The sequence below is a fragment of the Clarias gariepinus genome, chromosome 13, assembly GCF_024256425.1.
Source record: "Clarias gariepinus isolate MV-2021 ecotype Netherlands chromosome 13, CGAR_prim_01v2, whole genome shotgun sequence".
Lineage (NCBI taxonomy): Eukaryota > Metazoa > Chordata > Actinopteri > Siluriformes > Clariidae > Clarias > Clarias gariepinus.
In genome coordinates this window covers 16,216,143-16,239,325 of record NC_071112.1, presented here as the reverse complement: position 1 = coordinate 16,239,325, position 23,183 = coordinate 16,216,143, and the positions used below count along the sequence as shown (strand labels likewise).

General features: G+C 38.1%; 1 protein-coding gene across 1 annotated transcript; it reads left to right on the top strand.

The window, feature by feature from the left end:
• Positions 1-932: 932 nt before the first annotated feature.
• Positions 933-23,021, top strand: ubr1 (ubiquitin protein ligase E3 component n-recognin 1). Its single transcript, XM_053509579.1, has 47 exons — positions 933-1,064; positions 3,792-4,057; positions 4,313-4,391; positions 4,468-4,578; positions 7,200-7,327; positions 7,473-7,611; positions 7,713-7,775; positions 7,891-8,014; positions 8,308-8,415; positions 9,617-9,705; positions 9,796-9,894; positions 10,151-10,308; positions 10,401-10,500; positions 10,593-10,721; positions 10,887-11,067; positions 11,239-11,300; positions 11,410-11,520; positions 12,741-12,806; positions 12,909-13,010; positions 13,238-13,301; positions 13,462-13,586; positions 13,742-13,794; positions 13,886-13,988; positions 14,065-14,113; positions 14,988-15,142; positions 15,319-15,418; positions 15,525-15,628; positions 15,726-15,806; positions 16,153-16,334; positions 16,484-16,683; positions 16,781-16,874; positions 16,983-17,135; positions 17,515-17,612; positions 17,702-17,795; positions 17,904-18,052; positions 18,152-18,207; positions 18,287-18,383; positions 18,550-18,617; positions 18,772-18,919; positions 19,027-19,117; positions 19,242-19,378; positions 19,470-19,578; positions 19,678-19,734; positions 19,825-19,902; positions 21,164-21,334; positions 21,680-21,781; positions 21,891-23,021. The coding sequence occupies exons 1-47, from the start codon at positions 1,020-1,022 to the stop codon at positions 22,030-22,032; spliced, it is 5,220 nt and encodes a 1,739-aa protein (XP_053365554.1). The 5' UTR covers positions 933-1,019; the 3' UTR covers positions 22,033-23,021.
• The last annotated feature ends 162 nt before the right edge of the window (positions 23,022-23,183 follow it).

Here is a 23,183-nt window from a genome sequence, read left to right as displayed (position 1 = left end):
GTTATTTTTCTGCCAAAGACCTGACTTTTAACCACAGTCCGCAAATATCTGATAAGGTTACGCCTCCAAAAGCCTGTTTCCTTTAACCGTCTTTTAACCATCTAGCTAAAGATTTAGGGTTATGCTGAAGAGTTATTATAATAAATGCTGTTAAACAAACCCTTTTTTATGTGAGCACAGAGACTCCAACTGTAGTAAACCATTAGGACTGATAGGAATTTGAAGACTTTTGAGTCTAATGGACTAATCTGCATATCTTTGACTGTGGAGAAAACCCACCAAGCACAGGAAAAACATACATGCACACAGAGACGTGAATTGAACCTGGCCGGGAATCGAACCCTGACCCTGGAGGTGCAAGGCGATAGTGCTAATCATCACAGCACCGTGCTGCTGGAGGTCCTGTTGACTGCAGTTAGATTTTACAGTAACATCACTATAAATATGGCCTTATGTATTCTTTTAACGATAACGATAATCTGTAAAAATTTCCATCAATGCACTTTAATTTACAATCTATTAGGTTTTCCAGCCGATTGCACTGACATGATCATGTACTTTAATTCCCTTTTATTTGTATAACCTATTTTAAGTTGCTGGTGCACCTTATGTAGGGTTACTTAATCTTCCACGTGTATACACAATCATGTATATAGAATATTAAAAAAGTATATTCTTAATTTTTTGCAACATTAATCCTCATTAATGCACCTTCATTAAAAGGTAAAATTCAATCATATGCAGCTGTCAAATTTATACCTGACTGCAATCACATATGTCTATTTTTTATTTGTTTGTTTAAAAACCCCTCAGAGGCAGCACGGTGGTATAGAAGATGGCACTGTGACGTAGCACCTCCAGGGTCGTGTGTCTGGAGTTAGCATTTTCTCCAAATCATAACCGTGTGTGTGTGTGTGCGCACACACACTCCTGACCTTAGCAGTACATCCTCAGTAAGGCGCGATCCGGCTGCGGCTGCCCGGTTGCCTGGTTGCGGCGCTGCGGCGCAGAGACTCAACATGGCGGAAGGTGAAAAACCAGGCAACGCGCTCCAGTTATGCACGGTAATAATTCATTCTGCTTACCATTCATATACCTTTCATTATTTATAACGTGTGTGTTTCCATTCACCACCGTGTTGTTTTGGTTTGCGTGATCAGGCTGATTTAGGCGATATAAACTTCTCTTTGCAGGCTTGTTGTGGTGTTTTGCTTTTGCTTTCATGCTAGCGTTGGATGTCCAGGCAGCTAATGTCAACCTGCTGTGGGAACTTCCAGCACAGTGCAGCTAGTCTTCTAGCCCGTGTATTTTGCTCGTCTTATTCCCAAATATCTTAGAAATAGAAATATTTCATGTCCTTTAAACTGCCGAATGTTTATTATCCTGTAACTGGCTCATACAGCATCTGTGACGTTAGCAGGCTAGCATAGCTAGCTAAGCGTAATCAGTTGCACGCGCTGAAACAAACATATGTGTAAGGCTGATTCCTGATCTAAAGGCTTCAGTCTGAGAGACGCTACTGTAAGTCCTGGAGCGGGTTTATTACTCGGAATAAGGGAAATATGTGTTGAGTATCTGTCAAGAGACGTTGTTTCTCCTGTGTATATTGACATGTCCGAGTATGTGAACCTGAAAATATGTTTAATAATTGTATGGGAATCATAACCATAAGAGCAGTGATTTACATTACAGCTGATTATTGTTATTATAGTGATAATTTTTATTTATTATTGAGTGCTTATGATTTAAAACCCCTGAGAACCTCTAATGTAAACAGACCTATAAATACACTATATTGCCTAGTATTCGCTCGTCAGCCTTCACTGCATATGGACTTGATTAGCATCCAATTCTTAATCCATAGGGGTTTAAAATGATGTTGGCTCACACTTTGCAAGAATAACAGCTTCAACTCTTCTGGAAAGACTTTCCCAGAGGAAAAGCCTTTTCTTTTAGTTTAACATTTATTTTAATATAAAATTTGGCACAAAAGCTAATTTGTCTCTGTCATCCATCATACTTATTATTTCAAAACAATAATTGACTCCTAAGTATGTATAAAATGTGTAAGTAGTCCAGAGTGTTTGGGATAATAAAGTAAGGCGATGCTTTGCTGCCACGAATGAGTCCAAAGATTCAACACCCAACTTGACAGTGAGCGCGAGCTTGACTAATTTGCACTAGCAGGGTTTTGCAAGTGTATGTAATGAGTGTGTATAATATTAATTTGCTCACAGACTTTGGAGAAAGAAGTCTTTTTGATTTTTGATAATGCAACACCATAAAAATGGTACCAAGTATTGTTTTATACCTGAGGCCGATCAGCTGATCACCGGCCATGGCCAATCGGACTGAAAACTAGCCAATTCTGGTCGCTGGTCGATATACGGGTTTATCTCTGTTTTAAATATAAAGTTAGTTCTTAAAAAATATATTTTGAAATCAGTGAATCACCTCACAAAAGATTTATGATTCATAACTAAATCAAGTTTTTCTCCTATCTATAATTTCCTGTATCAGGAAAAAAATTTTTTTTTCTATAACATTTTTTTTAGATTAAATCAGAGCCTTTTCCTGAATGACTAACTTTTTAAAAATTATTTAAAAAAAGTGTGTTTTTGGGTGTGTACTTTCACTATGTTAAATGTAAATGTTGCAATTGTAAATGTTGGCAGCAGCAGTGACTGGTCTGTAGTAAGGAAGACTGATATTATAATGATGGGCTTTCTGACATGGACGTGAAATGCTGACATGTAATTTGCATCATGTAAACTAAGATTAAAACATGCATCTGTCTGTAGTTTTTACAGTCTGGTTTAATTTTTAGAAATGTACGAAATATATGATGAGCAAGGTGTTTTTTTCTTTTTCAACAAGCACAAAAATTTACATTTACAGGCTTTTCAAGAAAACCTTCGGAATTCTGTGTAAGAGATCTGGGTATACATAAGAACCGTATTTTTCAAATTATGTGGTGTTTGGTATATAGATTACTGAAAATGCCATGTTATTGATCTGTTAGATATGAAAGAGATCATTTACAGGCTGTTGATATTGTGACTAGCATGGGAATAACTTGTTATTGCAAGTGTAATAGTGTCAAACATGTAGCAACTGAAGAGAGTTGCACAATCTTTCCCAAGAAATGAAGCAGCAGAATATGAGGCTGATTATGGCTAGTATCATAATAAAAATAAAAAATCTGTTATATATGTACTGGATGTATTCCCTTGAACGCATGGAATTTAATTGCACACTCATAGGTAAGTACAATGTACAATGTACAATTTACAATGCCTTCTGTTGGATTTTGGAATTTAAAAAGTTTTTCACGTGTTACTGTGAAGTGCGCTGAATGAAGGTGTGAGTGAGATTGTGTTTATTAAGTCGATTTAAATTGCACACTTATAAGCGCGTATAAAAAAAATTACAGCGCCATCTGTGGAATTTTGAGATGAACAAATATTTTTTTTCAAGGTCGATTTAAATTTTTTTTTGTTTATTTATTTATTTATTTATTTCAAAGTAGCTTCTCTTCCTGTTGTTCAATTGCAAAAAATCAAAGCCTATATGTTACCCCAAGCTTAGCCAAATACACATGTAAAAAACCTCATCAAAATTTGTTCAGTAGTTTTTACGTGATGCGTGCACAAACAAACAGACAGGTCAAGATGAGTCTTCTATTACTATTATATATTTACATATATATTTATATAAATACAATAACTGTGACCAATATTAAACAGCTGTAACATATAAGATGATTCATTTATACAAATATCTCTCTTCAGAGATGGTGGGAGGCTTCAGACCGGCGATCTGCAATACTCCGGTATGTAGCGGAGAATGTACCTCGTATTTATTGCCTGCAGGCTGAACCTCAACTGGTGGAAGAGGAGGAACGAGTACAGGAACACATCCTGAAGCCTCTGGAGTACTTCCTATTTGGGGAGGACCCTAGTCATGGCCGAGAGAAACTTCAACAAAGAAATGTTGGCTCCTCCTCCCAGCTGTGTGGACGGGTTTTTAAAGAAGGCGAGACGGTCTACTCCTGCAGGTTGGAGCTGGGTGGAATTACATTTGCATAGAATTTACCTTCTGCATTTATTGTTGGGAATAGTTTGGGAAGCAGTGCAAGCGGGGATATTTGTCTGGGTCAGGAACTTCAAAGTAACTCTGTGTTAATATTTCTTTGTGCATCAATGTTATTAAAACCCTCAGATTTAAAGTGGGTAGGTTATGTCCAATCTGGTACACTCCATTACTGCAAAATATGTTCTATAGAACAATATAATTTTTTCTGTGTTTTCAGGGACTGTGCTATAGACCCCACCTGTGTGCTGTGTATGAACTGCTTCCAGAGCAGTGTACACAAAAGCCACCGCTACAAGGTCAGTTACTAAGACCCTTAAGTGTATTTATTTACATGCTTACATGCCTTATACTAACTATCTGTTTTCCTCTTAGATGCATGCATCATCAGGAGGAGGCTTCTGTGACTGTGGAGATTTGGAGGCCTGGAAGACCGGCCCCTGTTGCTCCCAACACGACTTCAGTACAGCCATAGCCATGGAAACAGTAAGGCCTCGTTTTTTTTGTTAAGTTTTTTTAACTCATTTGAGGCCTTTCTTAGGACAATGATTCCCCTCTGTTGCTTAGTATGAGCTAACTTCCTCCCCTGAGATCAGTGGATGATTGCAGAACACTCTGTCGTTTGCTGGCCTGGGAAAACTGCAGGCTGCGTGACGCATATGGGAAGCCCTTTGGCATAATCCAGCTTTATATTGAGAATGAGAGTGGAACAGGTCATGCGTGCAGAGATTAATGTTTTATCACTGTTATTCAAGCTTTTCTTTCTGGTAGGCAATGGATTTGTTGTCTCTTATTAGTGTAGGAGAGAAAGGAAACCTTTTATTTTACAATGTGTAAAGAAAACATGCACCGTTTGCCAGCTCTGTCTTGGTGATAGACATATAGTTCCAAGTGTTTCCATAAGGACCTTGTCTTGGGAGTTTTTATTCTGTGTGCCTATCACTCACCTGACTCTCAGTGATAAGACTCTCAGTGATAAGATTATGGCCAGGAGGCTGTCGCATCTGTTTGGAAAAGGGCAGGTGTCTGCTGTGCTCTTTGTTCTGGCTTTTGTCACCATCCTAAGACCAGAACAGGCATAATAATAATAATAAAACCATACAGAAGTCTCTTGTCATTTATTTTTTCTTAAAAAGGACAGAATATCTTCTGTCTGCTTTTATGTGAAGATCTTGGTTGTCCGATTTAAAAAAGGCTGTTAAAACCATCTGGTATGAAAATTTCCATTTGCAAATGTGAACTTGTATTAACATTGACATGGACACAGTAACCTTGACAGAAAACGGACTTAAAATGATAATAAAAAAATACATGCACAGAAAATACAACAATAATTATTAGATAACAATTAACGACGATATATTATAAATGTTTAGCAGCACACTTCATACTCGTTTTCTCACTTTTTTAAAGGTAGTCTAATAACACTCTGCTTATTTTAGACATGGATAACCATAGCATTTTTAGCTGTTTATATAAATATGCAATTTAGTCTGTAATCCATTGTTAATGATGTCATCTACAGTATAAGAGTATTGCTGGAAAGATGTGTGGGAGGATTTGTTAGGACCACAGAAATCTCCGAACTTGCTCTACTGTACTTCCTGTAGAGTTGGGAAAAGTTACATTTTGTTCATTTACATGTTCAGTTCAGTTACATATTGCAATACGTTTTTGTGGCAATTCATGTAACACCACACTGACTCCAAAATCATTTGAGCTGGATTTGTATCTCACACAAAGTACTTGTAGACAGTTCAGTTTTCCAAGATTAACTGTCTAATTGGTCTAACTGATTAATTGGAAGAGTGTTCTGCAAAGGGTCCTGACCTCAGCCCTACTAAACACCTTTGGGATGAATTGGAATGCGGACTCTGACTCAGACCCTCTTACTTAACATCAGTTCTTTCCCTTATAATACTAATACTCCAATACTAATACGTTCGTGGTTAAATGAGCCAAAACACTTCAAAATCCAGTGAAAAAATCTCTCCTGAAGAATAGAGGCTAATATATAATAACAACAAAAAACATCCGGAGTAGGATGTTCAGCAAGTACATATAAGTGTAATGGTCTGGTGTCCACTATCATTTGTCCATGTGGTAAATCATTGATAGGTCATCTTATCAGAGTTTTTATAGTTGTTGCGCGCTCTGATTTGCACATTTCGACACTTGGCAGGTTTTATGATGAATGCCCTTCCTGGTGACCCTGCAGCTGTTGTTGCGAACTGACTAGGAAGTGAACCCAGACGAGAGGCCTGCCAATGCCCCCAAAGTTCCTATAATTCAGTTCAATTAAATTTTATTATATATCGATTTTAACAATGGTTCTTGTCTTAAAGCAGCTTCACAGAATCAAAAGAAAATTATGGAAATGTGTATGAGATGTGAGAAAATGTGTATAAATCATAATGCTCAGATTGTCCCTGATGAGCAGGCAGAGGGCAACGGTGGCTGGGAAAAACTCCCTGAGATGGCAATAGGAAGAAACCTTGAGAGGAACCAGACTCAACAGGGAACCCATCCTCACTCATTTGGGTGATACTGGATAACAGAAATAGTTTTGCAGACATACTGTGTGTTAGGCAGCTGGAAGTTCAATATAACAGAAGTTAACATGGAGTCAAGTTCGGCACCAGGATGAGTCAGACAGTCTCAGAAGCAGCATGTGTAGCTCCAAACCATCACGAAGCAGAATCTAGCTGAAGCTCGAGATCCTCACAAGGTTGGCCTCAGTCCACTGAAGCTGGCACAGTATCCAGATTCCTCAGGATGGGTGGGAAACAAAAAAAAACAAATTGAAAAGTATTAGTGTAGCTGAAGTTCATAATAGTAGCAGCACTCGATGATAATGTCCATTTAGATGTACTGGAGTGCAGGGTTATGGGATGTGTTACATGTATGCCAGCCTAAAGAGATATGTCTTTAGTATACTTTTAAACTAGGAGACTGTGTCTGAGCCCCGAACACTGTTAGGGAGGCTATTTCAAAGCTTAAGATCTAAATACGAAAAAGCTCTACCCCCCTTTTTGTGGACTTTGAGATTTTGGGAACTCCCAGAAATCCTATAGTACTCCTCTAGTATAATATGTTTTTTGTTTCAGGATGAGTGTGTGTTGGAGGCAGCGCTGCAAGAACGTGCTCAGGTGCTGTTTCAGGTTCTGCTGCAGTACGTCACTGACCTGATGGTGTGGGAGGAAGGGGATGTGCTCCCAGAAGAGTTGGAACCCAGGTCAGCCCGTTTGGATTCTTATACAACAACTCATGATTTTTTTTTCCTTTGTTCGAGATACACTGCCTGTTCACTGCGGTTACAGAAATTTAGTTTCTAAATGTGAAGTAAACTTTGTCCATAACCATTTGTCCATTGTTGTTAGGTCTAACGATAGCACATACTACTGTGTGCTTTACAATGATGAACATCACTCGTATGATCATGTGATCTACACACTACAGAGGGCCATCAAGTGTAACCCTGCAGAAGCTCAAGCACACACTGCTCTTATTGACAAGGAGGTACTATATACTGCACATGTGCACCTACATGTGAAATGTTAAGCATGCCAAAAAAAATATCTCACAGATGAACACTTGTGTGTTTTTTATCCCTGATTCAGGGGCGTAGAGCTGTCAAAAGAGGAGCGCTAAGAGCTTGTGAACAAGCCAAAGAGCTTATAAAGGTAACCAGTTTTAACATCTGGACTCAAAAAAAAAAAGAGTAAAGAATTTATGTTCTCAGGTTTTAGGACTAACAGAGAGTTCATGCTAACTAGTCTCTTTATATCGCATGTGCAGACCAGCTCACAGCATATTACCCAGCAGCCCTTGCGAGTGGAGCTTCTACATTCAGCTGTCATGGCTCATCAAACCTTTGCCCTTCGGCTGGGTACCTGGTTCCAGCAGATCATTGGCTACTCAGGTACACCATAATGTTCGTATTAGCAGAACTTTAATCAGATTTGTGAACAGCTGGAAGAACTTGTTTGAGCTAATTGCTACCAGTAGTATACTTTTCTGTACATTATCCGCCAGATGTTAAAATTATTTTGAATGTTTTTCTCTATACCATATTTTGGTGGCGTAATTATTTTTCAAGGTTGTCAGTAAAATTATTTCCCTTCGTGAATTATGTTTTTTTCTCCCTCTCTCTCTCTTCCCCCCTCTCTCTCTGTTTTCTCTCTTCTTATCACACACACACACACCCATACTCAGTGGGCTTTAGGCAGGTGTTTTGCCAGGTGGCTTTGGAGCCCAGTGCTGACGGCAGCAAACCTTGTTTAATCAGCAGACTCATGTTGCATGATGCCAGACTTTATAAAGGCAAGTTAATTAACTATGTATTTTTTTCTATAATTGATTTTATCATTGCTATGTTTCAGTACCAGTTATACATTTGAACACACCTTCTAAATCCTGATTTGAGTGTTTTCTACATTGTACAACAATGCTGTAGGCAGCCAAAATATACAATAATCTCCTCTGAATAGTTGATTTAAAAAATGTGTCTGTAAAGCCTTTAAAACAACAGCAATCTGATGTGCTGTAAACTGGTGATTTTTGAGGCTGGTCACTGTAAATGAGCGTCTCTGCAGCAGAGGTATGTTTTGGACTTGTTTCCCTGGGATGGTCTTCATGAGGACAGTTTCATCATTGTGATTGATGGGTTTTGCAAATGCACCTGACGATATTGTTCTTGCAGGAACTATTCCAGAACAGCTGAACTTTGTGTCCTAAAATAACGCTTAACTGTTATTATTATATATGTTATTTAATTATATAATTTCATATGTGTTATTTTATACTTTTGAAATGTTCAGTATTGTTCTAAAATGTAGAAAAAAAAACAATTAACTGGTACAGTATACTGTCTTTAAAATATTATAATTTTAGTTTATACACAAGGCTCTCCTGAGTTATTGACACGCATATAAAAAGGCACTTGGAAATTATTGATAATTTTTGGGTGTCCTGAGTGTCTCACACCAGGAGCAAGTTTGTCTTGTTACTGGGAGATCGCTGTCCTAATCTTGATGATTGCCAAGTCAACCATTGTCAGAAGTCAAGGGAATTAAATTTGCTTTCTAGGCAGGAGGGATGTCACACTCTTTGTTCCTTCTATCACAGTGACACAAAACAATCATGACCATCTGTGAGACCATGTAAATTAAAAACAGCAGACGGCTCTTTTTATCAGATTGTTACTCTGGCCTGTGAAGTAGATCAGTAGCTTTATTTTTGGTAGCTGAAGTATGATAGGGAGAGTTAGTTAGAGTGGGGGATCTGTCCAAATTATGGAGAAACTAGGGAGAAATATTTACTTGTAGACATTTAAATATTCCCTAGGGAAAAAAATATTAATAATTATTATATATTTTTTATTAGAACAAAAAGAAATAGTTTTTCCCTATTGTTTAAGTGTTTTTTGTTTTATTTGGTCTTGGATTTTTGTATGCTTGAAAGGTTTATTTAGTGTATCATTTATTTCATACTCACTTCTCTGCATGTCCCTTGCTTTTATCAGGAGCTCGCAAGGTTATCCACGAGCTGATTTTCTGTAGCCTGCTGATGGAGACAGAATACAAGAGGCAGTTCGCCATGAAATTCACAGAGGTTTGTTGTATCTCTTCATAAATATAATTAATATCAAAATACAACGTAATGCATTTTCATGAACCCTGGCATTTTATGTCCTTTTTTCAGCATTACAAGCAATTACAGGAGGATTTTATCTGGGATGACCATGAGCGGAACATCTCCATTACCGCCTTGTCTGTACAAATCTTTACTGTACCCACTCTGGTAATAAAAAAAAGACACCAAAACATAATAACGCTAACATAAGCATACTATATACTTATATTTATTTATTTTTTGTTGCATTTTGACATAATGTGTATACAGTATGGATTTTTTTTTACAAACATTTCTCATTATTATAATATAATAAATTAATATATTATTATAAAAACTTCACATAGGAGATGTGGAAACTATATGAAAATAGCCTTATATAATGAATATTTCTCATGTTTACTTTCCTTGTTTGTCTTTTAAGGCCAGACAGTTGATTGAAGAGGGCAATGTAATAAAGGTAATCATCGACACGGTCATGGAGATGCTAAGAGAACATCTGGACAGGAACCAGCGCTTCCATTTTCAAGGCTATAATTCTGACAAGTTCTTCAGGGTCCAAGTGATATTCCATGACCTCAAGTAAGTCTTTGGATTTGTGTTCCATTTGTGCTTTAGAGCTTATCTTAAAGGCATTGCGTGCCATTTAGTAATTTTATGTGTTTTTATTTTAGGTACATTCTAATAAGTAAACCCACAGTATGGACAGAACCATTAAGGGCAAAGTTCCTGGAAGGTTTTGCTGTTTTTCTTGGATTCCTTAAATGCATGCAGGTATAAATTGTGAGATAAGGTTTCAGATAAAAAGAGCTTACGTAGTTGGGTTATTATTATTTTTTTTGACGGAATGTTTTTGCTCATGCTAGGGAATGGAGGAAGTCAAAAGACAGGTTGGTCAGCACATCGAAGTGGAGCCAGAATGGGAGGCTGGTTTCACTATTCAGATCCAGCTACGCCACATTCTGTCTATGTTTCAGGACTGGTGCTGCTCTGATGTAAGCACTGATATGATTGTTAATATCCGTAATTAATTGTTTATTAATCCCCACCCACAAACAGTTTACATCTTTTTTAAAAGATGTAAGTTCTATCTTGTTTGGCATTAACCAGTAACAGAAACAGTTAACCGAGGTCACTGTATAATCATGCATCTTTTACAGGAAAGAGTTTTACTGCTAGCCTTTCAGGAGTGCCACCGTGCACTACAGAGCTGCACCAACCAGCCCTTCCACAGTGAGCCCACTGACCATTACATGTGCAAACACATCCTGCATGCTCGTGCTTATAAAGTCTCTCAAGAACCTGTCTCCATCCACCTGCCCATCACTAGGCTCCTGGCTGGTAAGCTTTTTATTTATTTATTTATTTATTTATTTATTTAAAAAAAAAAAGATTAATTGATATGTTATTATAGTGTATTTATATCATTTGTTTTTCAGTTTTGCAAAACATTGCAAGATTGTGTTTTATCAACACTTAAATAGGCTCAGTTACATTTTTGTTTGGTTGCAGGATTGTTTGTCCTTTTGTGCCGGACAGGAGCCGTAAAATACCTCCCTGACTTTGTGGATCCTGTGAGTAGATCCTGTTAAATGCAAATGATTAAATATGTCTGTGCCACTTCCATCAATATATGACCTGTCATTGGAAGGCTTTGACTCAAGAGCTGTGCATCATTTTCAGGAGCAGCTGGACCTGCCCTATTTTGCCGAGTTCCCTCTGCGATGTTTGGTACTAGCTGCTCAGGTGTCTGCAGAAATGTGGCGTCGAAATGGCCTCTCCCTCGTTAGCCAGGTCAGATAATTATAATCTATAAGGGATATTTGTTATTTTGGTTGAAGAAAGACGCAAAAACTTGTTCTAGTTAATGTACTAAAGAATGAGCCCTCAATTACAAATTACTGTGTGTGTCTTTCTGGCAACCTTTGTCCTGCTAAGAAATGGTTTTAAGGTGAGCAGACCTCATAACAACAGTGTTGGCATTGAAAAAGGTGCAAAATTGACAAAGAACATGCCTGTGCCACAGCTTCCACTAGAAAATCATCCATGGTCATACATGTGCAGCTGTAAAAGCAACAGCAAAAATTGTCCTGCTGAAAAAAACAACAGCAAGAGTTTAAAACGGGCAGAATTTTGAGGGCTTGTCTCTGTATAGAGTACACTGCTAAGGCTAGGTTTGCACAAGGGGAAACCAAGCAGCTTTAATGATAAATGATGTATGTACAGTATATATGTGACCCATCCACTAAAATATCCACAAACATCGTTCAAGTCAAACCAGGAGTTTTGATTGTGCAAATTACTGTAATGCACTTATCTCAGCGTTTCACTGGTGCTTGGATAACATCGAGGTAGAAGTATGCTTGAGCCATGATCAGACTGCCGGCTTCACATCTGACATGCTGGCCTTCAAGGAACTCCTTTAATGGTCCAAATGGGAAAATGGCTTGAGGTGAGGTCAGGACTGTAAGGGGAATATGGTAGTAACTCCCAGATGAGTTCCTGTTGTACAGCTCCCACAGACAGCTACGTCTCTTGCTAAGTTTGCGGCAAGATACCCATAGATTTCCAAGGATTAGGTTTTTACACTTGCTTACCATTCATATGAATGACTGCATTGAGCTCCGAGCCACCTTGTACGGCCTTCCTTAAAATGTTTGCACCTTTCAGATGTTTTACTGCCTGCTTAATGTCACGGTTTTACACCTTTATTCATGAGAAATCACAAGTCCTGTTTTGACTTGAACGCAGCTTATACAGTACAGTCAATTACCTGATTGATGTCAGCATGGTTGAGCAGATGGCATTTCCCAACATGGAATCTAATGTCATAGCAGATGGCATTTTCCAACATGTAATCTAATGCTGTAGCGTCACAGTCAGTCACAGTGTGAAACTCATCACTTACAGTAAACTCAGCAGTGCCTCATTAGTCAGATTAAATTAAACAAATCCCAGCATTTGTTTTTCAACTAAATGGACCAATGTTGTCTTGACATTTGCTTTTGGTGTAGGTATACTACTACCTGGATGTGAAATGCAGAGATGAGATGTTTGACAAGGACATCATGATGCTTCAGGTGTGTGCCAGGCTCCTCAAATGATTTCTCCCTATGGCTTAGTATGTGCAAGAAACTAATTAATATATATTATTACATTGATTATTTTTTTTACTCCTACAGATTGCTGCTTCCAAAATGGACCCTAACCATTTTATCATGCTACTTCTACTGAGATTTGAGCTCTTTGAGGTGTTTAATGGAAATTGCACAAGTAAAGATCAGGTTTGTTTGATGTTTATATTATAACTTCTTCCTATGTTAATAAAAAAAATACATTAACGTAATTACACACAAGTACCATAACAAAAACTGATTTTTACATTATTTATAGGTCCTATAAAACTGAGATTGAGTGGTATTAATATCTTGCTATTTTACTTTAATAAACTATTCAAGCTTGAATGTTTAGGCTGATTATTTTAACTTATGTTATTTCTTTTTCTCTGTAGGACCTACAGAAACAGTGGAATAGATTGACAGAAGAAATGCTTTACCTGTTGATTATCATCACAGGCAAGTCAATATAGCTTTTATCAAGTTTAAGAAACTTAAGAAAGTTAATTTTGGTTTCATTGCTCAACATGTATTGTTATTTCTGCTGATTAACGTTATGGATTTCTTTTACTAACCTATTTGTGTGGAGGGGCAATTATATGTTTTTTGGTTCACACAGGTGAGCGGTATGTCCCTGGAATCAGTAATGTGAGTAAGGAGGATGTGACGATGAGGGAAGTGATTCATCTTTTGTGTATAGAACCTATGGCTCACAGTAGCATGGTTAAAGGCCTGCCCGAAAATGTAAGTGTTCCTGTTATGGTAACCTTTAAATGTGGTTAAGTGATAGTTAACTATCTCTCTAAAGAATATTTTTTAAAAATCCAGTTTTATTACTAATATTATATGCTGTAAAGGATTATCTAAAATGACTGTATGTCATTGTTTTCTTATTGTAGGAAAATCAAGAAACTGGGCTTGAAACTGTTATCTCAAAAGTCGCCACGTTCAAGTGAGTCAGTCCCATGAAAACATAAAATTATTCTTTTATATTAAAAAAAAAAAAAAAGCAATTTGTTTATTTTTTTTGCTTTTTTGTTCAGGAAACCAGGAGTTTCTGGTCATGGTTTATATGAGTTGAAGAAGGAGTGTCTTAAAGAGTTTAACCCCTTCTTTTACCACTACACCAAATCACAGTACAGCAAGGTACAGTGTATGCTTACAGAGTCTTTTTCACTACTATAATGTTGCTTTTGTATAACTGTTTGCATCCTTATCTCAGGCTGAAGATGCACAGAAGAAGAGAAGAGCCCAGGAAGGGAATGACAAAGGTATGGATGCAGCGCACACTGTATGTTAAACCAAAACTTTCTTTTAGTTGCAAATTTAATAGATCTAGTTTAAGTCTTAATATATTAATCAGAAACTAAGCCATATACAAAACAGTTACAGTGGAACCTTAGATTACGAGCATAATTCGTCCTGGAAGCAGGCTCGTATTCCAAAATACTCAAATTATTCGTTCCACAGCCACCCCTCCAAAAAATACATAAAATAATTAACACAAAATAAAAGTAAAAATAAAACAAATTAACCTGCACTTTACCTTAAAAATAAATCCTGACAGATAAGTGTTTCCATTTGCGCAGGTGCTGTGTGTTTGTATGTGTGTGTGTGAGAATCTAAAGTAAGTTCCCCTCTCCCCCTTTTCGTTCTACGCAATTACCCTTCCTTCACTCTTTTCACACACACGCTCACACACAACGGAAACACTGTTTATTGGAAATACAGAGACAACTTAAAATATGTTTTACGCGCACACACGTGGTCACAGTGTTGTAGTAAACAGTACACGCGTGCACGGATGTTGATTATACCAGTTAGAGACGCGCAGTAAGACCCAGCAGGGGAGACAATTCCGCAGCACAAAAGAGAGAGAAGAACCGATGGTTCAGTTGTGATCACATGATGCTCGGCATCAAAACAAGAAGCGCATGTGTGATACATGATACTCGGTTCTCATAGAAACCAAGACTCGTTTTCCAAGTCAAAATTTGTAAAAAAAAAAATCTTTGCTTGTCTTGCTAAACACTTGCAAACCGCGTTACTTGCAATCCAAGGTTTCACTGTATATAAATAGCAGTTTTTTTATGTTATTCTCCAGAGGGATTTTGTTTTGATGCTGCTAATTTTTTTTCTTTTCAGCTCTTAGGCCACCACAACCTCCTCCCTTCACCCAGGCCTTCTCCAGTATAGTACAACTACTCTGCTGTGATGTGTTTGTCCATGTTCTGAGGAGAGTGCTGCAAAGGGTACCTGAGGAGCGTTCTGCTATGTGGACTGAAGCGATGATTCAAAGGGTATGCTGATGCTCATTGTGTTTATCTTAATCTTCTCTTAGGAAAAGCTTGTTGTTGGTTAACTACTGTAGTACAGTTGTTTCTGTGTTGCATGCTTTTTTTTTTTTGGAATTTTATAATCATGCATAATTAGTAAACACACTGTGTGTGTGTATTTGTTTGTGTACTTCCTCCAGGCATTGCATCTTATAGGCCAGGCTTTGCTAGAAGAAAAAAATCAGTTGGAAGCCTGTAGCGTTGAAGAAGTGACATTTGACTTCAGCCACAAAGCTCGAAGTACGTGTGTCTGTCACTGGTGTTGGGGAGAGGCTAGGGAGAAATGGTGGGTCGATAGCATTTTTAATGCACTACATACTTTCAACTCTCCTGCATTTCCTTCTAGAAGTTGGCTCGGACCGTGAGAAGTCATTGTTTCATTTTCTGTCGAAAATGAAGTCGCATCCTTCTCTTGAAGCTCACCAAGACATGATAAATTGGACCCTGCAGGTACAACCTGGTTGTTAACATTCCTAAGTGTAACCTGGAAATGTACTAAACATGTAACTATGCTGATTATTTGCTCATCGTCTCTTTTTCTCTTTAGATGTTTGAGATTGTGAAGTGCCTTCGCGAGAAATCCGTTCCCTCCGCTTCATGTGCATCAGATCAGACCAAGGCGGAGGAGGTAATGGGATTGTAATGCACTTATTGCAAGACATTACTTTTCATTATCTGACACATTGAGTGATTTGATATTGGACAATCACGTGAGTCATTTGTTCAATTTATGTATAGGGTGAACTCTGGTGAAATCTCAATCACATTGCTTTACAAAAACCCCACGGTCACCACTTGGTTTACAGAAATTTCAACAGCACAAGATGGCATTGCTCAGTCATGTTTAACGAATACTTCTAAAAGGAGCAGCTCTGGCTGATGTGTAACATCTGAGGAATACAGCTTAGTATAGCTGATGCATATTATTTGGCTCTTGAAAGCATGGTTTAATATGCCTTGATGTGTTTTTCCAGAATATTCATGACAAAGAAAAAGCAGAACGGAAAAGAAAGGCTGAGGCCGCAAAGCTTCACAGACAGAAAATCATGGCTCAGATGTCTGCCATGCAGAAGAACTTTATTGAAACTCACAAGATGCTGTATGACAATGTACCTGAAAGTGGAAGTCAGTGCGAGCCAGTGGTCTCAACAGAGAGGTAAGAAGTTTACTCAAGAAGACCAGGAAAAAGCTCTGATACTCGGCACAGTTTCATTTCTGCACTTGGTAGATTAGATAAAAAACATAAAAAGCAGTAGTTTGAAAAAACAAATACATGTTTAGTTTAATGTGTCTATTTTGTATTAGCATTGTAATGGAGCTGGAAAGTCGTGTAGCTGTGGGGCCTAAGCAGGGAGTGTGTCCTAATGACTGGGAAACTCTCACCTGTATCCTGTGTCAAGAGGAACAGGAGGTGCAGGCTCATGCAGCAGCCATGGTGCTTACAGCCTGTGTCCAGAGATCTACAGTTCTCACCCAGTGCAGGGGCAAAAACCTCTCCCCAAATGGTCAGTGATGCCTTTTACACGTGCATTTTTTACAATTTCAGTTTTAGGTTGTTTGTTGAAATGTGTGAATTCTTCTGTTGTTGCTATGTTTGGACAGAAAGCTCCTACCCCTTGTTCATGCCCCCTGACCTAGCTGTGGGCATACATACTGGGAGCTGTGGGCATGTCATGCATGCCACCTGTTGGCAAAAGTGAGTTTATGCTCAAAAATCACCTTACCTTCGCAAAGTGTTTGTTTGTTCAACTAATAAAGCCCTATGACCTTTTTTCTTTACTTTCTGCATCATTTCTTTACGTAGGTATTTTGAGGCAGTCCAAAACACCACTAGGAACCGGCTGCATGCTGAACTGATTATAGATCTGGAGAATGGAGAGTACATGTGCCCACTCTGCAAGTCCCTCTGTAACACAGTGGTCCCCCTTGTTCCCATGGAGCCCAGCAAACTTAACTAGTATGACACCTGATAACTCTGTGTGCCTCGAATAAGGAAATTTTTACACTTGTGCTTTCTTTTTTAAGTGTTGTTACAGCAAGTGTAGAAAACTGTCACAAAAAAGCTGAAGCATTTTTGGATATGAGCAAGAAGCCTAAACTGGGACATCATTTAATTAGATAATGTACATTAATAAGGATTAAAACGATGTTATATCTAATACTTTGCAAAATTTACAATGTACAGTGGTGTATGAACCGGGCAAACGATTACTTAGAATTAGTTCTTTGTCAGGTTGCTGATCTGGAATATTCAGATTAAGTGTGAAAATCTGGCTAATACGAAGTGTTATCACTGTCTCTGACTCTGCATTATAAATCATCTTCTTGTTGTCTAGTGAAAGTGCTGAGATGATTGGTCAGCTCCTCACTCTTCCTCGTTGGATACAAATAGTGCTTGCTCGGATCAAGGGACTTGGCGTCCTTAAAGAAGCTGGTGAGAAGCTTCTCATGTTTCAGAGTAATAACCATCACTGTACTCTATTTTATTTAAGTCTTAATTAAATGGTGATTGTGTTTATTTAGAAAACACCACTGAGGAAGGAAAAGAAGAAGCCAGGATGTTGGAGGACACACAGATTGACTTCAGGTCAATCCTCAGTTTTGGCGTTCAGTCACCGTGAGTCTCACTTAGCTCTCTTATGAGTAGACAGGTTATATATGCAACATATGCAATATGCAGAATGAAGCAACTTTCATAACGTAAGAGTTTTTCTGTCGCTGTTAGGCCTAAATACTCAAGCAGTATCATGGAAATGCTGGTAGTGTGTGCCACTACAGTGCACAGGGTAGGTCTGCAGACGGCACCCAACGAGCTGTGCCCTCACGTGCCTGTCATGGCCTGGAACACTTGTGCCTACACCATTCAGGCTACAGGTCAGAGAATTTTTACATTGTCCCCCTCTCTCACTCCATCCTTGTCCTCTGTAGGCAGTGCAGTTTGTCATTCTCTGTATTTTGTGTACTTTCGTGTAGAAAACATGCTACAGGAGGAGGGAAAAGCTCTGTTTGGATCGCTGCAGAACAGACAGGTTGGTGTCTGGCATGTCTGTTGTTATGTGTGTAGGTTCTGTTTGTTTTATATGACTGAAAGTGATATCTGTGTTACAGTTGGCGGGTCTCAAAGCACTGGTACAGTTCTCAGCTATTCAGCGAATGAAGAGCTCTAAAAGTGTAATACAGAAGCATTTTACGGACATGCTAGCAGGTAAAACCGAATGTTCATGGTGTGTATGTGTGACAGAGAAATAAAAGCAATGTTTTAATTTTGAATGGTTTTAAACTATACTAAACTTTGTTGCCATTTTCTCTTTCTCTCTCTCTCTCTTTCTCTCTCTCTCTCTCTCTCTGTCTGTCTGTCTGTCTCTCATTAGTATTGTTACCAGTGTCTAATGCAGAAAGCACACCCACAATATTAGAAGTTGATTTCTTTTATCTCTTGGTAAGTGATGAATAGAACGTTTATTTGAATGTTGTGGATATAATGTAATATACAGTGTAGTGGAAACTACTTTTTTAATTGCGTTTTGTTTATCATAGATGGCTTATTGATTGTTATTTGATTTAGTCCTTTAAAAAAAGTTGTAATTCCACAGGTGGGGTTAGTTCTGTCTGTACCCGTATTATACCAAGAGGAGAGTGTTGACCTGCACCCTTCAGCAATCAGTACAGCTTATAATCAACTGCATCTAGTGCACCTTGTCACCATGGCCCACATAGTGCAGGTCCTACTGTCATCACAGGGTAAATAAAAACATAAAAATACACATACTCATACAATTGACTCATTTTCACATGGTTTATTCTTGTGGAGAAAAGTGTTTTCACCTTTTTTGTGTATATTTAACCAGATTCGAATGGTGGAGCAGTAGGAGGTGGTGATGCAGAAGAGGTCAAGGCAGCAGCAGCTCTGTATTCTACTGTATTACAACATAGTGACGGGTGAGGCTGTCGAGTAATCACATGAGCTGGCATTGCCTCCGTCGAGAACATTTTCACACAGTTGATTACTCATGCTTGTTTTTTTCTCTACTTCTACCTCCTTTTATCCTCTTACTTCTCTTAGGTTAAATTCTGGTGTATCTGCTTCCATGACTGTAGACACGGTAAAAAGGGGCGTTTTACCCTTTCTCCGCTGTGCTGCACTTTTCTTTCATTGTCTCACAGGAGTGCCTGCTCCAGAAGAGCTGTCAAGTACTGCAGGTGAATCAAAGAGTCGTTAAATACCTATGAACACCTGATGAAAAAAAAAAAAATGGCGCTCCATAGATTTCTCTTCCTTTGATTTTTACAGTGTCCTGTGAGAGTCAGTTGTCCCTTCTGTGTAGTTACCTCGCTTTACCCTGCAACCTGTTTCAGCTCTTCCAGGACCACCAGGACACTGCAGCATCCCTAATACAGAGGTATGACACTCCTGTAATTTCTATTTATTTTTATTCCCCATGAACAAGTACACAGCAGCATGCTTTTTTTTTTTTTTCTTTTCATGCATCTATTTTTAGGTGGTGTGGGAATAAAGGTATATCAAAAGCCCTTAAGGGAGATATGCAAATCATCAGGTTAGCGCATGATCACCTTTTTTAATCCTATGCTTTTTTTTCTTGAACCCTGGAACTTTGTATAACCTTTGTTTAACAAAACTAATGCAGGTACCCACGGAAAAGAAACAGGTTAATAGATCTTCCAGAGGACTACAGCGTGCTGCTTAATCAGGCCAGTCATTTTAAGTAAGTGCATTGTTTTAATATTTTGTTCTTCCTGATAACTTGTTATACGTGCACCATATTAGCTAATTTCAAACATGCCATCTATATGTACTGTACAGTATATAGACTGGAGTCAAATTAATGAAAAAAGCTCTGGTAGCTCTGTTATGCTTTGACTTTTTGTTGGTGTGGATTAGGTCCACTTTGCATTAAGGCTAATACCGTACAATGGCATTACAATGACCTATCAGTACATACAGTATGTTCACATTAGACATCAAAATAAAGAAACGGTCTTTATTTAAAGTCTTAACATGGCTATCGGTACCAGATGACCAGAGTACATTAGAAACTGCTGATCTCCTAGGATTTCATATGCAACATTCTTTAGCGTTTACACAGAATTGTGTAAAAAAGCAACAATACAATAGCTCTGCGGCTGAAAATGCCTTGTTGATGAGGGCGGTCAGAGGAAGGTAGCCACACAGGTTTAAGTTAAAAGGAAGAACTGAGAAATTGTGGTAAGCAGAAAAGAAACACACAAAACCTTGGGGTGGATGGGCTACAACAGCAGGAGACCACGCTAGGTTGAACTCCTGTCAAGCCAAGACTGTGGCACCAAGAACAGAACCCTGATGGTACCATGGGTACAGGCTTATAGATGACAAGATGAAACCGCATCCATGCTAGCCTTAGATTCTTGTTCTTGGCTGACAGGGGTGGAACCTGATGCGGTCTGTTGTCTTTAATGTTTAATCTTGTGGGAATGATCAGCTTTTCAGTTTACCACAGTTACAAAGAATGATTATGAGAATAAGTCACTACTATATATTTTTCCTGGTGGTTGAAGCCAATCTGGTCATTTTCCTCTGAGCTCTATTAACAACAGCATATTTCAATCCACAAAACTGTCACTCAATCATTGTTTTATTTTTCTCACACCATTATGTGTAAACTCTAGAAAATCACAGGTAAATCAGTATTCTTTGAAATAGAAATTACCCAATCTGGTACAAAAGTCAGTGGTCAAGTTAAGTAACAGATATCAATTTTTTTCTATGTTCTGATGTGGACATTAACATCTTAGTTGCAATGTGATTTGAAGCTTCCTTTGTCCTTTTAAATATGCATATCAATTTCTTCCTGAATAAAATCCATCTCATTTAACTAAGCACACCATCACAACTGCCTGTTTGTTATTTGGGTGAAAAAAAAAATATTTTTGAATTATTTATTTCGAATGAATTCTGCAGCCATGTTCATGTGTCTTCATCATTCTCAGGTGTCCAAACTCATCGGATGATGAGCGGAAGCATCCGACACTGTGTCTGTTCTGTGGGGTCATGCTGTGCTCTCAGAGCCCATGCTGTCAGGTGCAGCTGGATGGTGAAGATGTGGGAGCTTGCACAGCCCACGCTGCCTCTTGTGGAGCCGGAGTAGGCATGTTCCTCAGGTCAGGGCATATTGACGATAGCTTGTGATGCATTTCTCTGGACAGTATGGCTTGTCCTTTCTATCGCTAATCGGAATGAAGTTCCTTATTTACATAACGATAACATACTAGAAATGTTTCTTCACAAACCATTTTTGTTGTGCACTAAGGAGAAGGAATTCTTATTCGGCGTCTATAAATGCATCAATATTCTGAAATTACACAATAAACAGCATTAGGAGATTAAATTATGTTTAATCTATTATGAAGTTATTATGAATTTATTGATCATTAGTTGAGGTATTATAGATCATGTTTGTGTTGTGGGTACGAAAGGTTTAACCATGCTGATATTTTAATGAACAGGGTGAGAGAGTGTGAGATTGTGCTAATGGCCAGCAGGACACGCGGAAGCACATATCCAGCTCCTTACCTTGATGAATATGGGGAGACAGATCCTCAGCTAAAGTAGGTTCAAATAAAAAAATTTATTTAAATCGCTGTGTATTAACCTTATTTCATGAGATATTAAAAAGGTAATTAAATGTTGACGTAATTTGCTTGTCTGTCATGCTAGTCGTGGGAATCCGCTGCATCTGTGCCCCGAACGCTACAGGAAGCTGCACCAGCTGTGGCAGCAACACTGCATCCTCGAGGAGATTGCTCGCAGTCTGGAGGTGCTCAACGTTATGTTTGCTTTTGAGTGGCAGATGCTCTGAGCTCAAGAAGAGAACATTCTCTTTTGCAATCTTTCAAATGTCCCTTTGCGTTTGCCAAGTAATATTTCCTCTTTCAGCGTTTAAAACAAAGGTATCTGGACAGAAAATGGCGGCAGCACAGGATAATCAGAAGGGCTGTTTTCTTTTTAATTTCATTTTCAGTTAATTTCTGCTTTGCATTCAGAAGCTTATTACTGTGAAGTGGGTGGGAAAAAAGGCACATGCTGATGTTTGTTTCTTGTACAGTTTGAGTAAAGTCATTTCAGTTGTTTATGAGTGACAAGAGTCGACAAAAAGTGAGACAGCTTTCTATTCTCTTACTCTGTATGCACTTTTTTTTGTGCAAAAAAATGCTTTGTGTTGGTTTGTGTAATTGCTCACCTACTAGTCATCCTCTTCAGCTTTAGACCTGTTACCTTCTTTCTGTACTCTGTAAAAATCAGTGTCACTAAGCATATACTGTAGTACATGTACACACATGGACATTTGGCCATCTATTTTGCCAATTTAATTGTTTACCTCTGGCACAGTGTAAGCTATGTTTTTTCCACTATAACACAAATATGTATATAAAACATGAATAAAATGAAATTCTATTTTACTATATAAAAAAACATCAGGCAAGTCAATCAAATGGAAATCAGATATACTCAAACTCTTCCAACTTGATACTCATGAGCCCAAAAAAGCAAATGCAGATTATGTATTCTTGCTTCATATAGTATTTATGAATTTAATTACGTATATACCATTGAATAAGTGATCTTCAGATTCATCATTGTGGTAACCCCTTTCACGACTTATCATATTTTCACATCAGTTATTTCAGATGGTTTAAAGCTCAAATTATAAGTGGTTTAATTTTGCAGTTGCTTGTTTGCATTGCCTGACAGTGCTGACAGTAATTTTCTGGCTAAATAAAAAACTCTTATAGTAAAACAATTTTCATGTGATTAATCATGGGACTGATTATGGGACAGAAATATTCATTTTTATTAAGTCTGCTGCTTCAGTGTTTTTAAATCGTTTTTTCAGATGTTACTATGAGATATTAAAGTATAATTACAAGCATTTCATAAATGTCAAAGGTTTTTATTCACAATTATATTACGGTTGTGCAAAAAGTCAATATTCGACCCTTCTTTTTAATG

What these genes read in the sequence shown, in the direction of transcription:
- ubr1 (XM_053509579.1), top strand. Translation starts at nt 1,020, where the DNA reads ATGGCGGAAGGTGAAAAACCAGGCAACGCGCTCCAGTTATGCACG. An exon ending in CTACACCATTCAGGCTACAG is followed by an intron (nt 18,053 to 18,151) that starts GTCAGAGAATTT and finishes ACTTTCGTGTAG; the next exon opens with AAAACATGCTACAGGAGGAG. An exon ending in GCAGCATCCCTAATACAGAG is followed by an intron (nt 19,579 to 19,677) that starts GTATGACACTCC and finishes ATCTATTTTTAG; the next exon opens with GTGGTGTGGGAATAAAGGTA.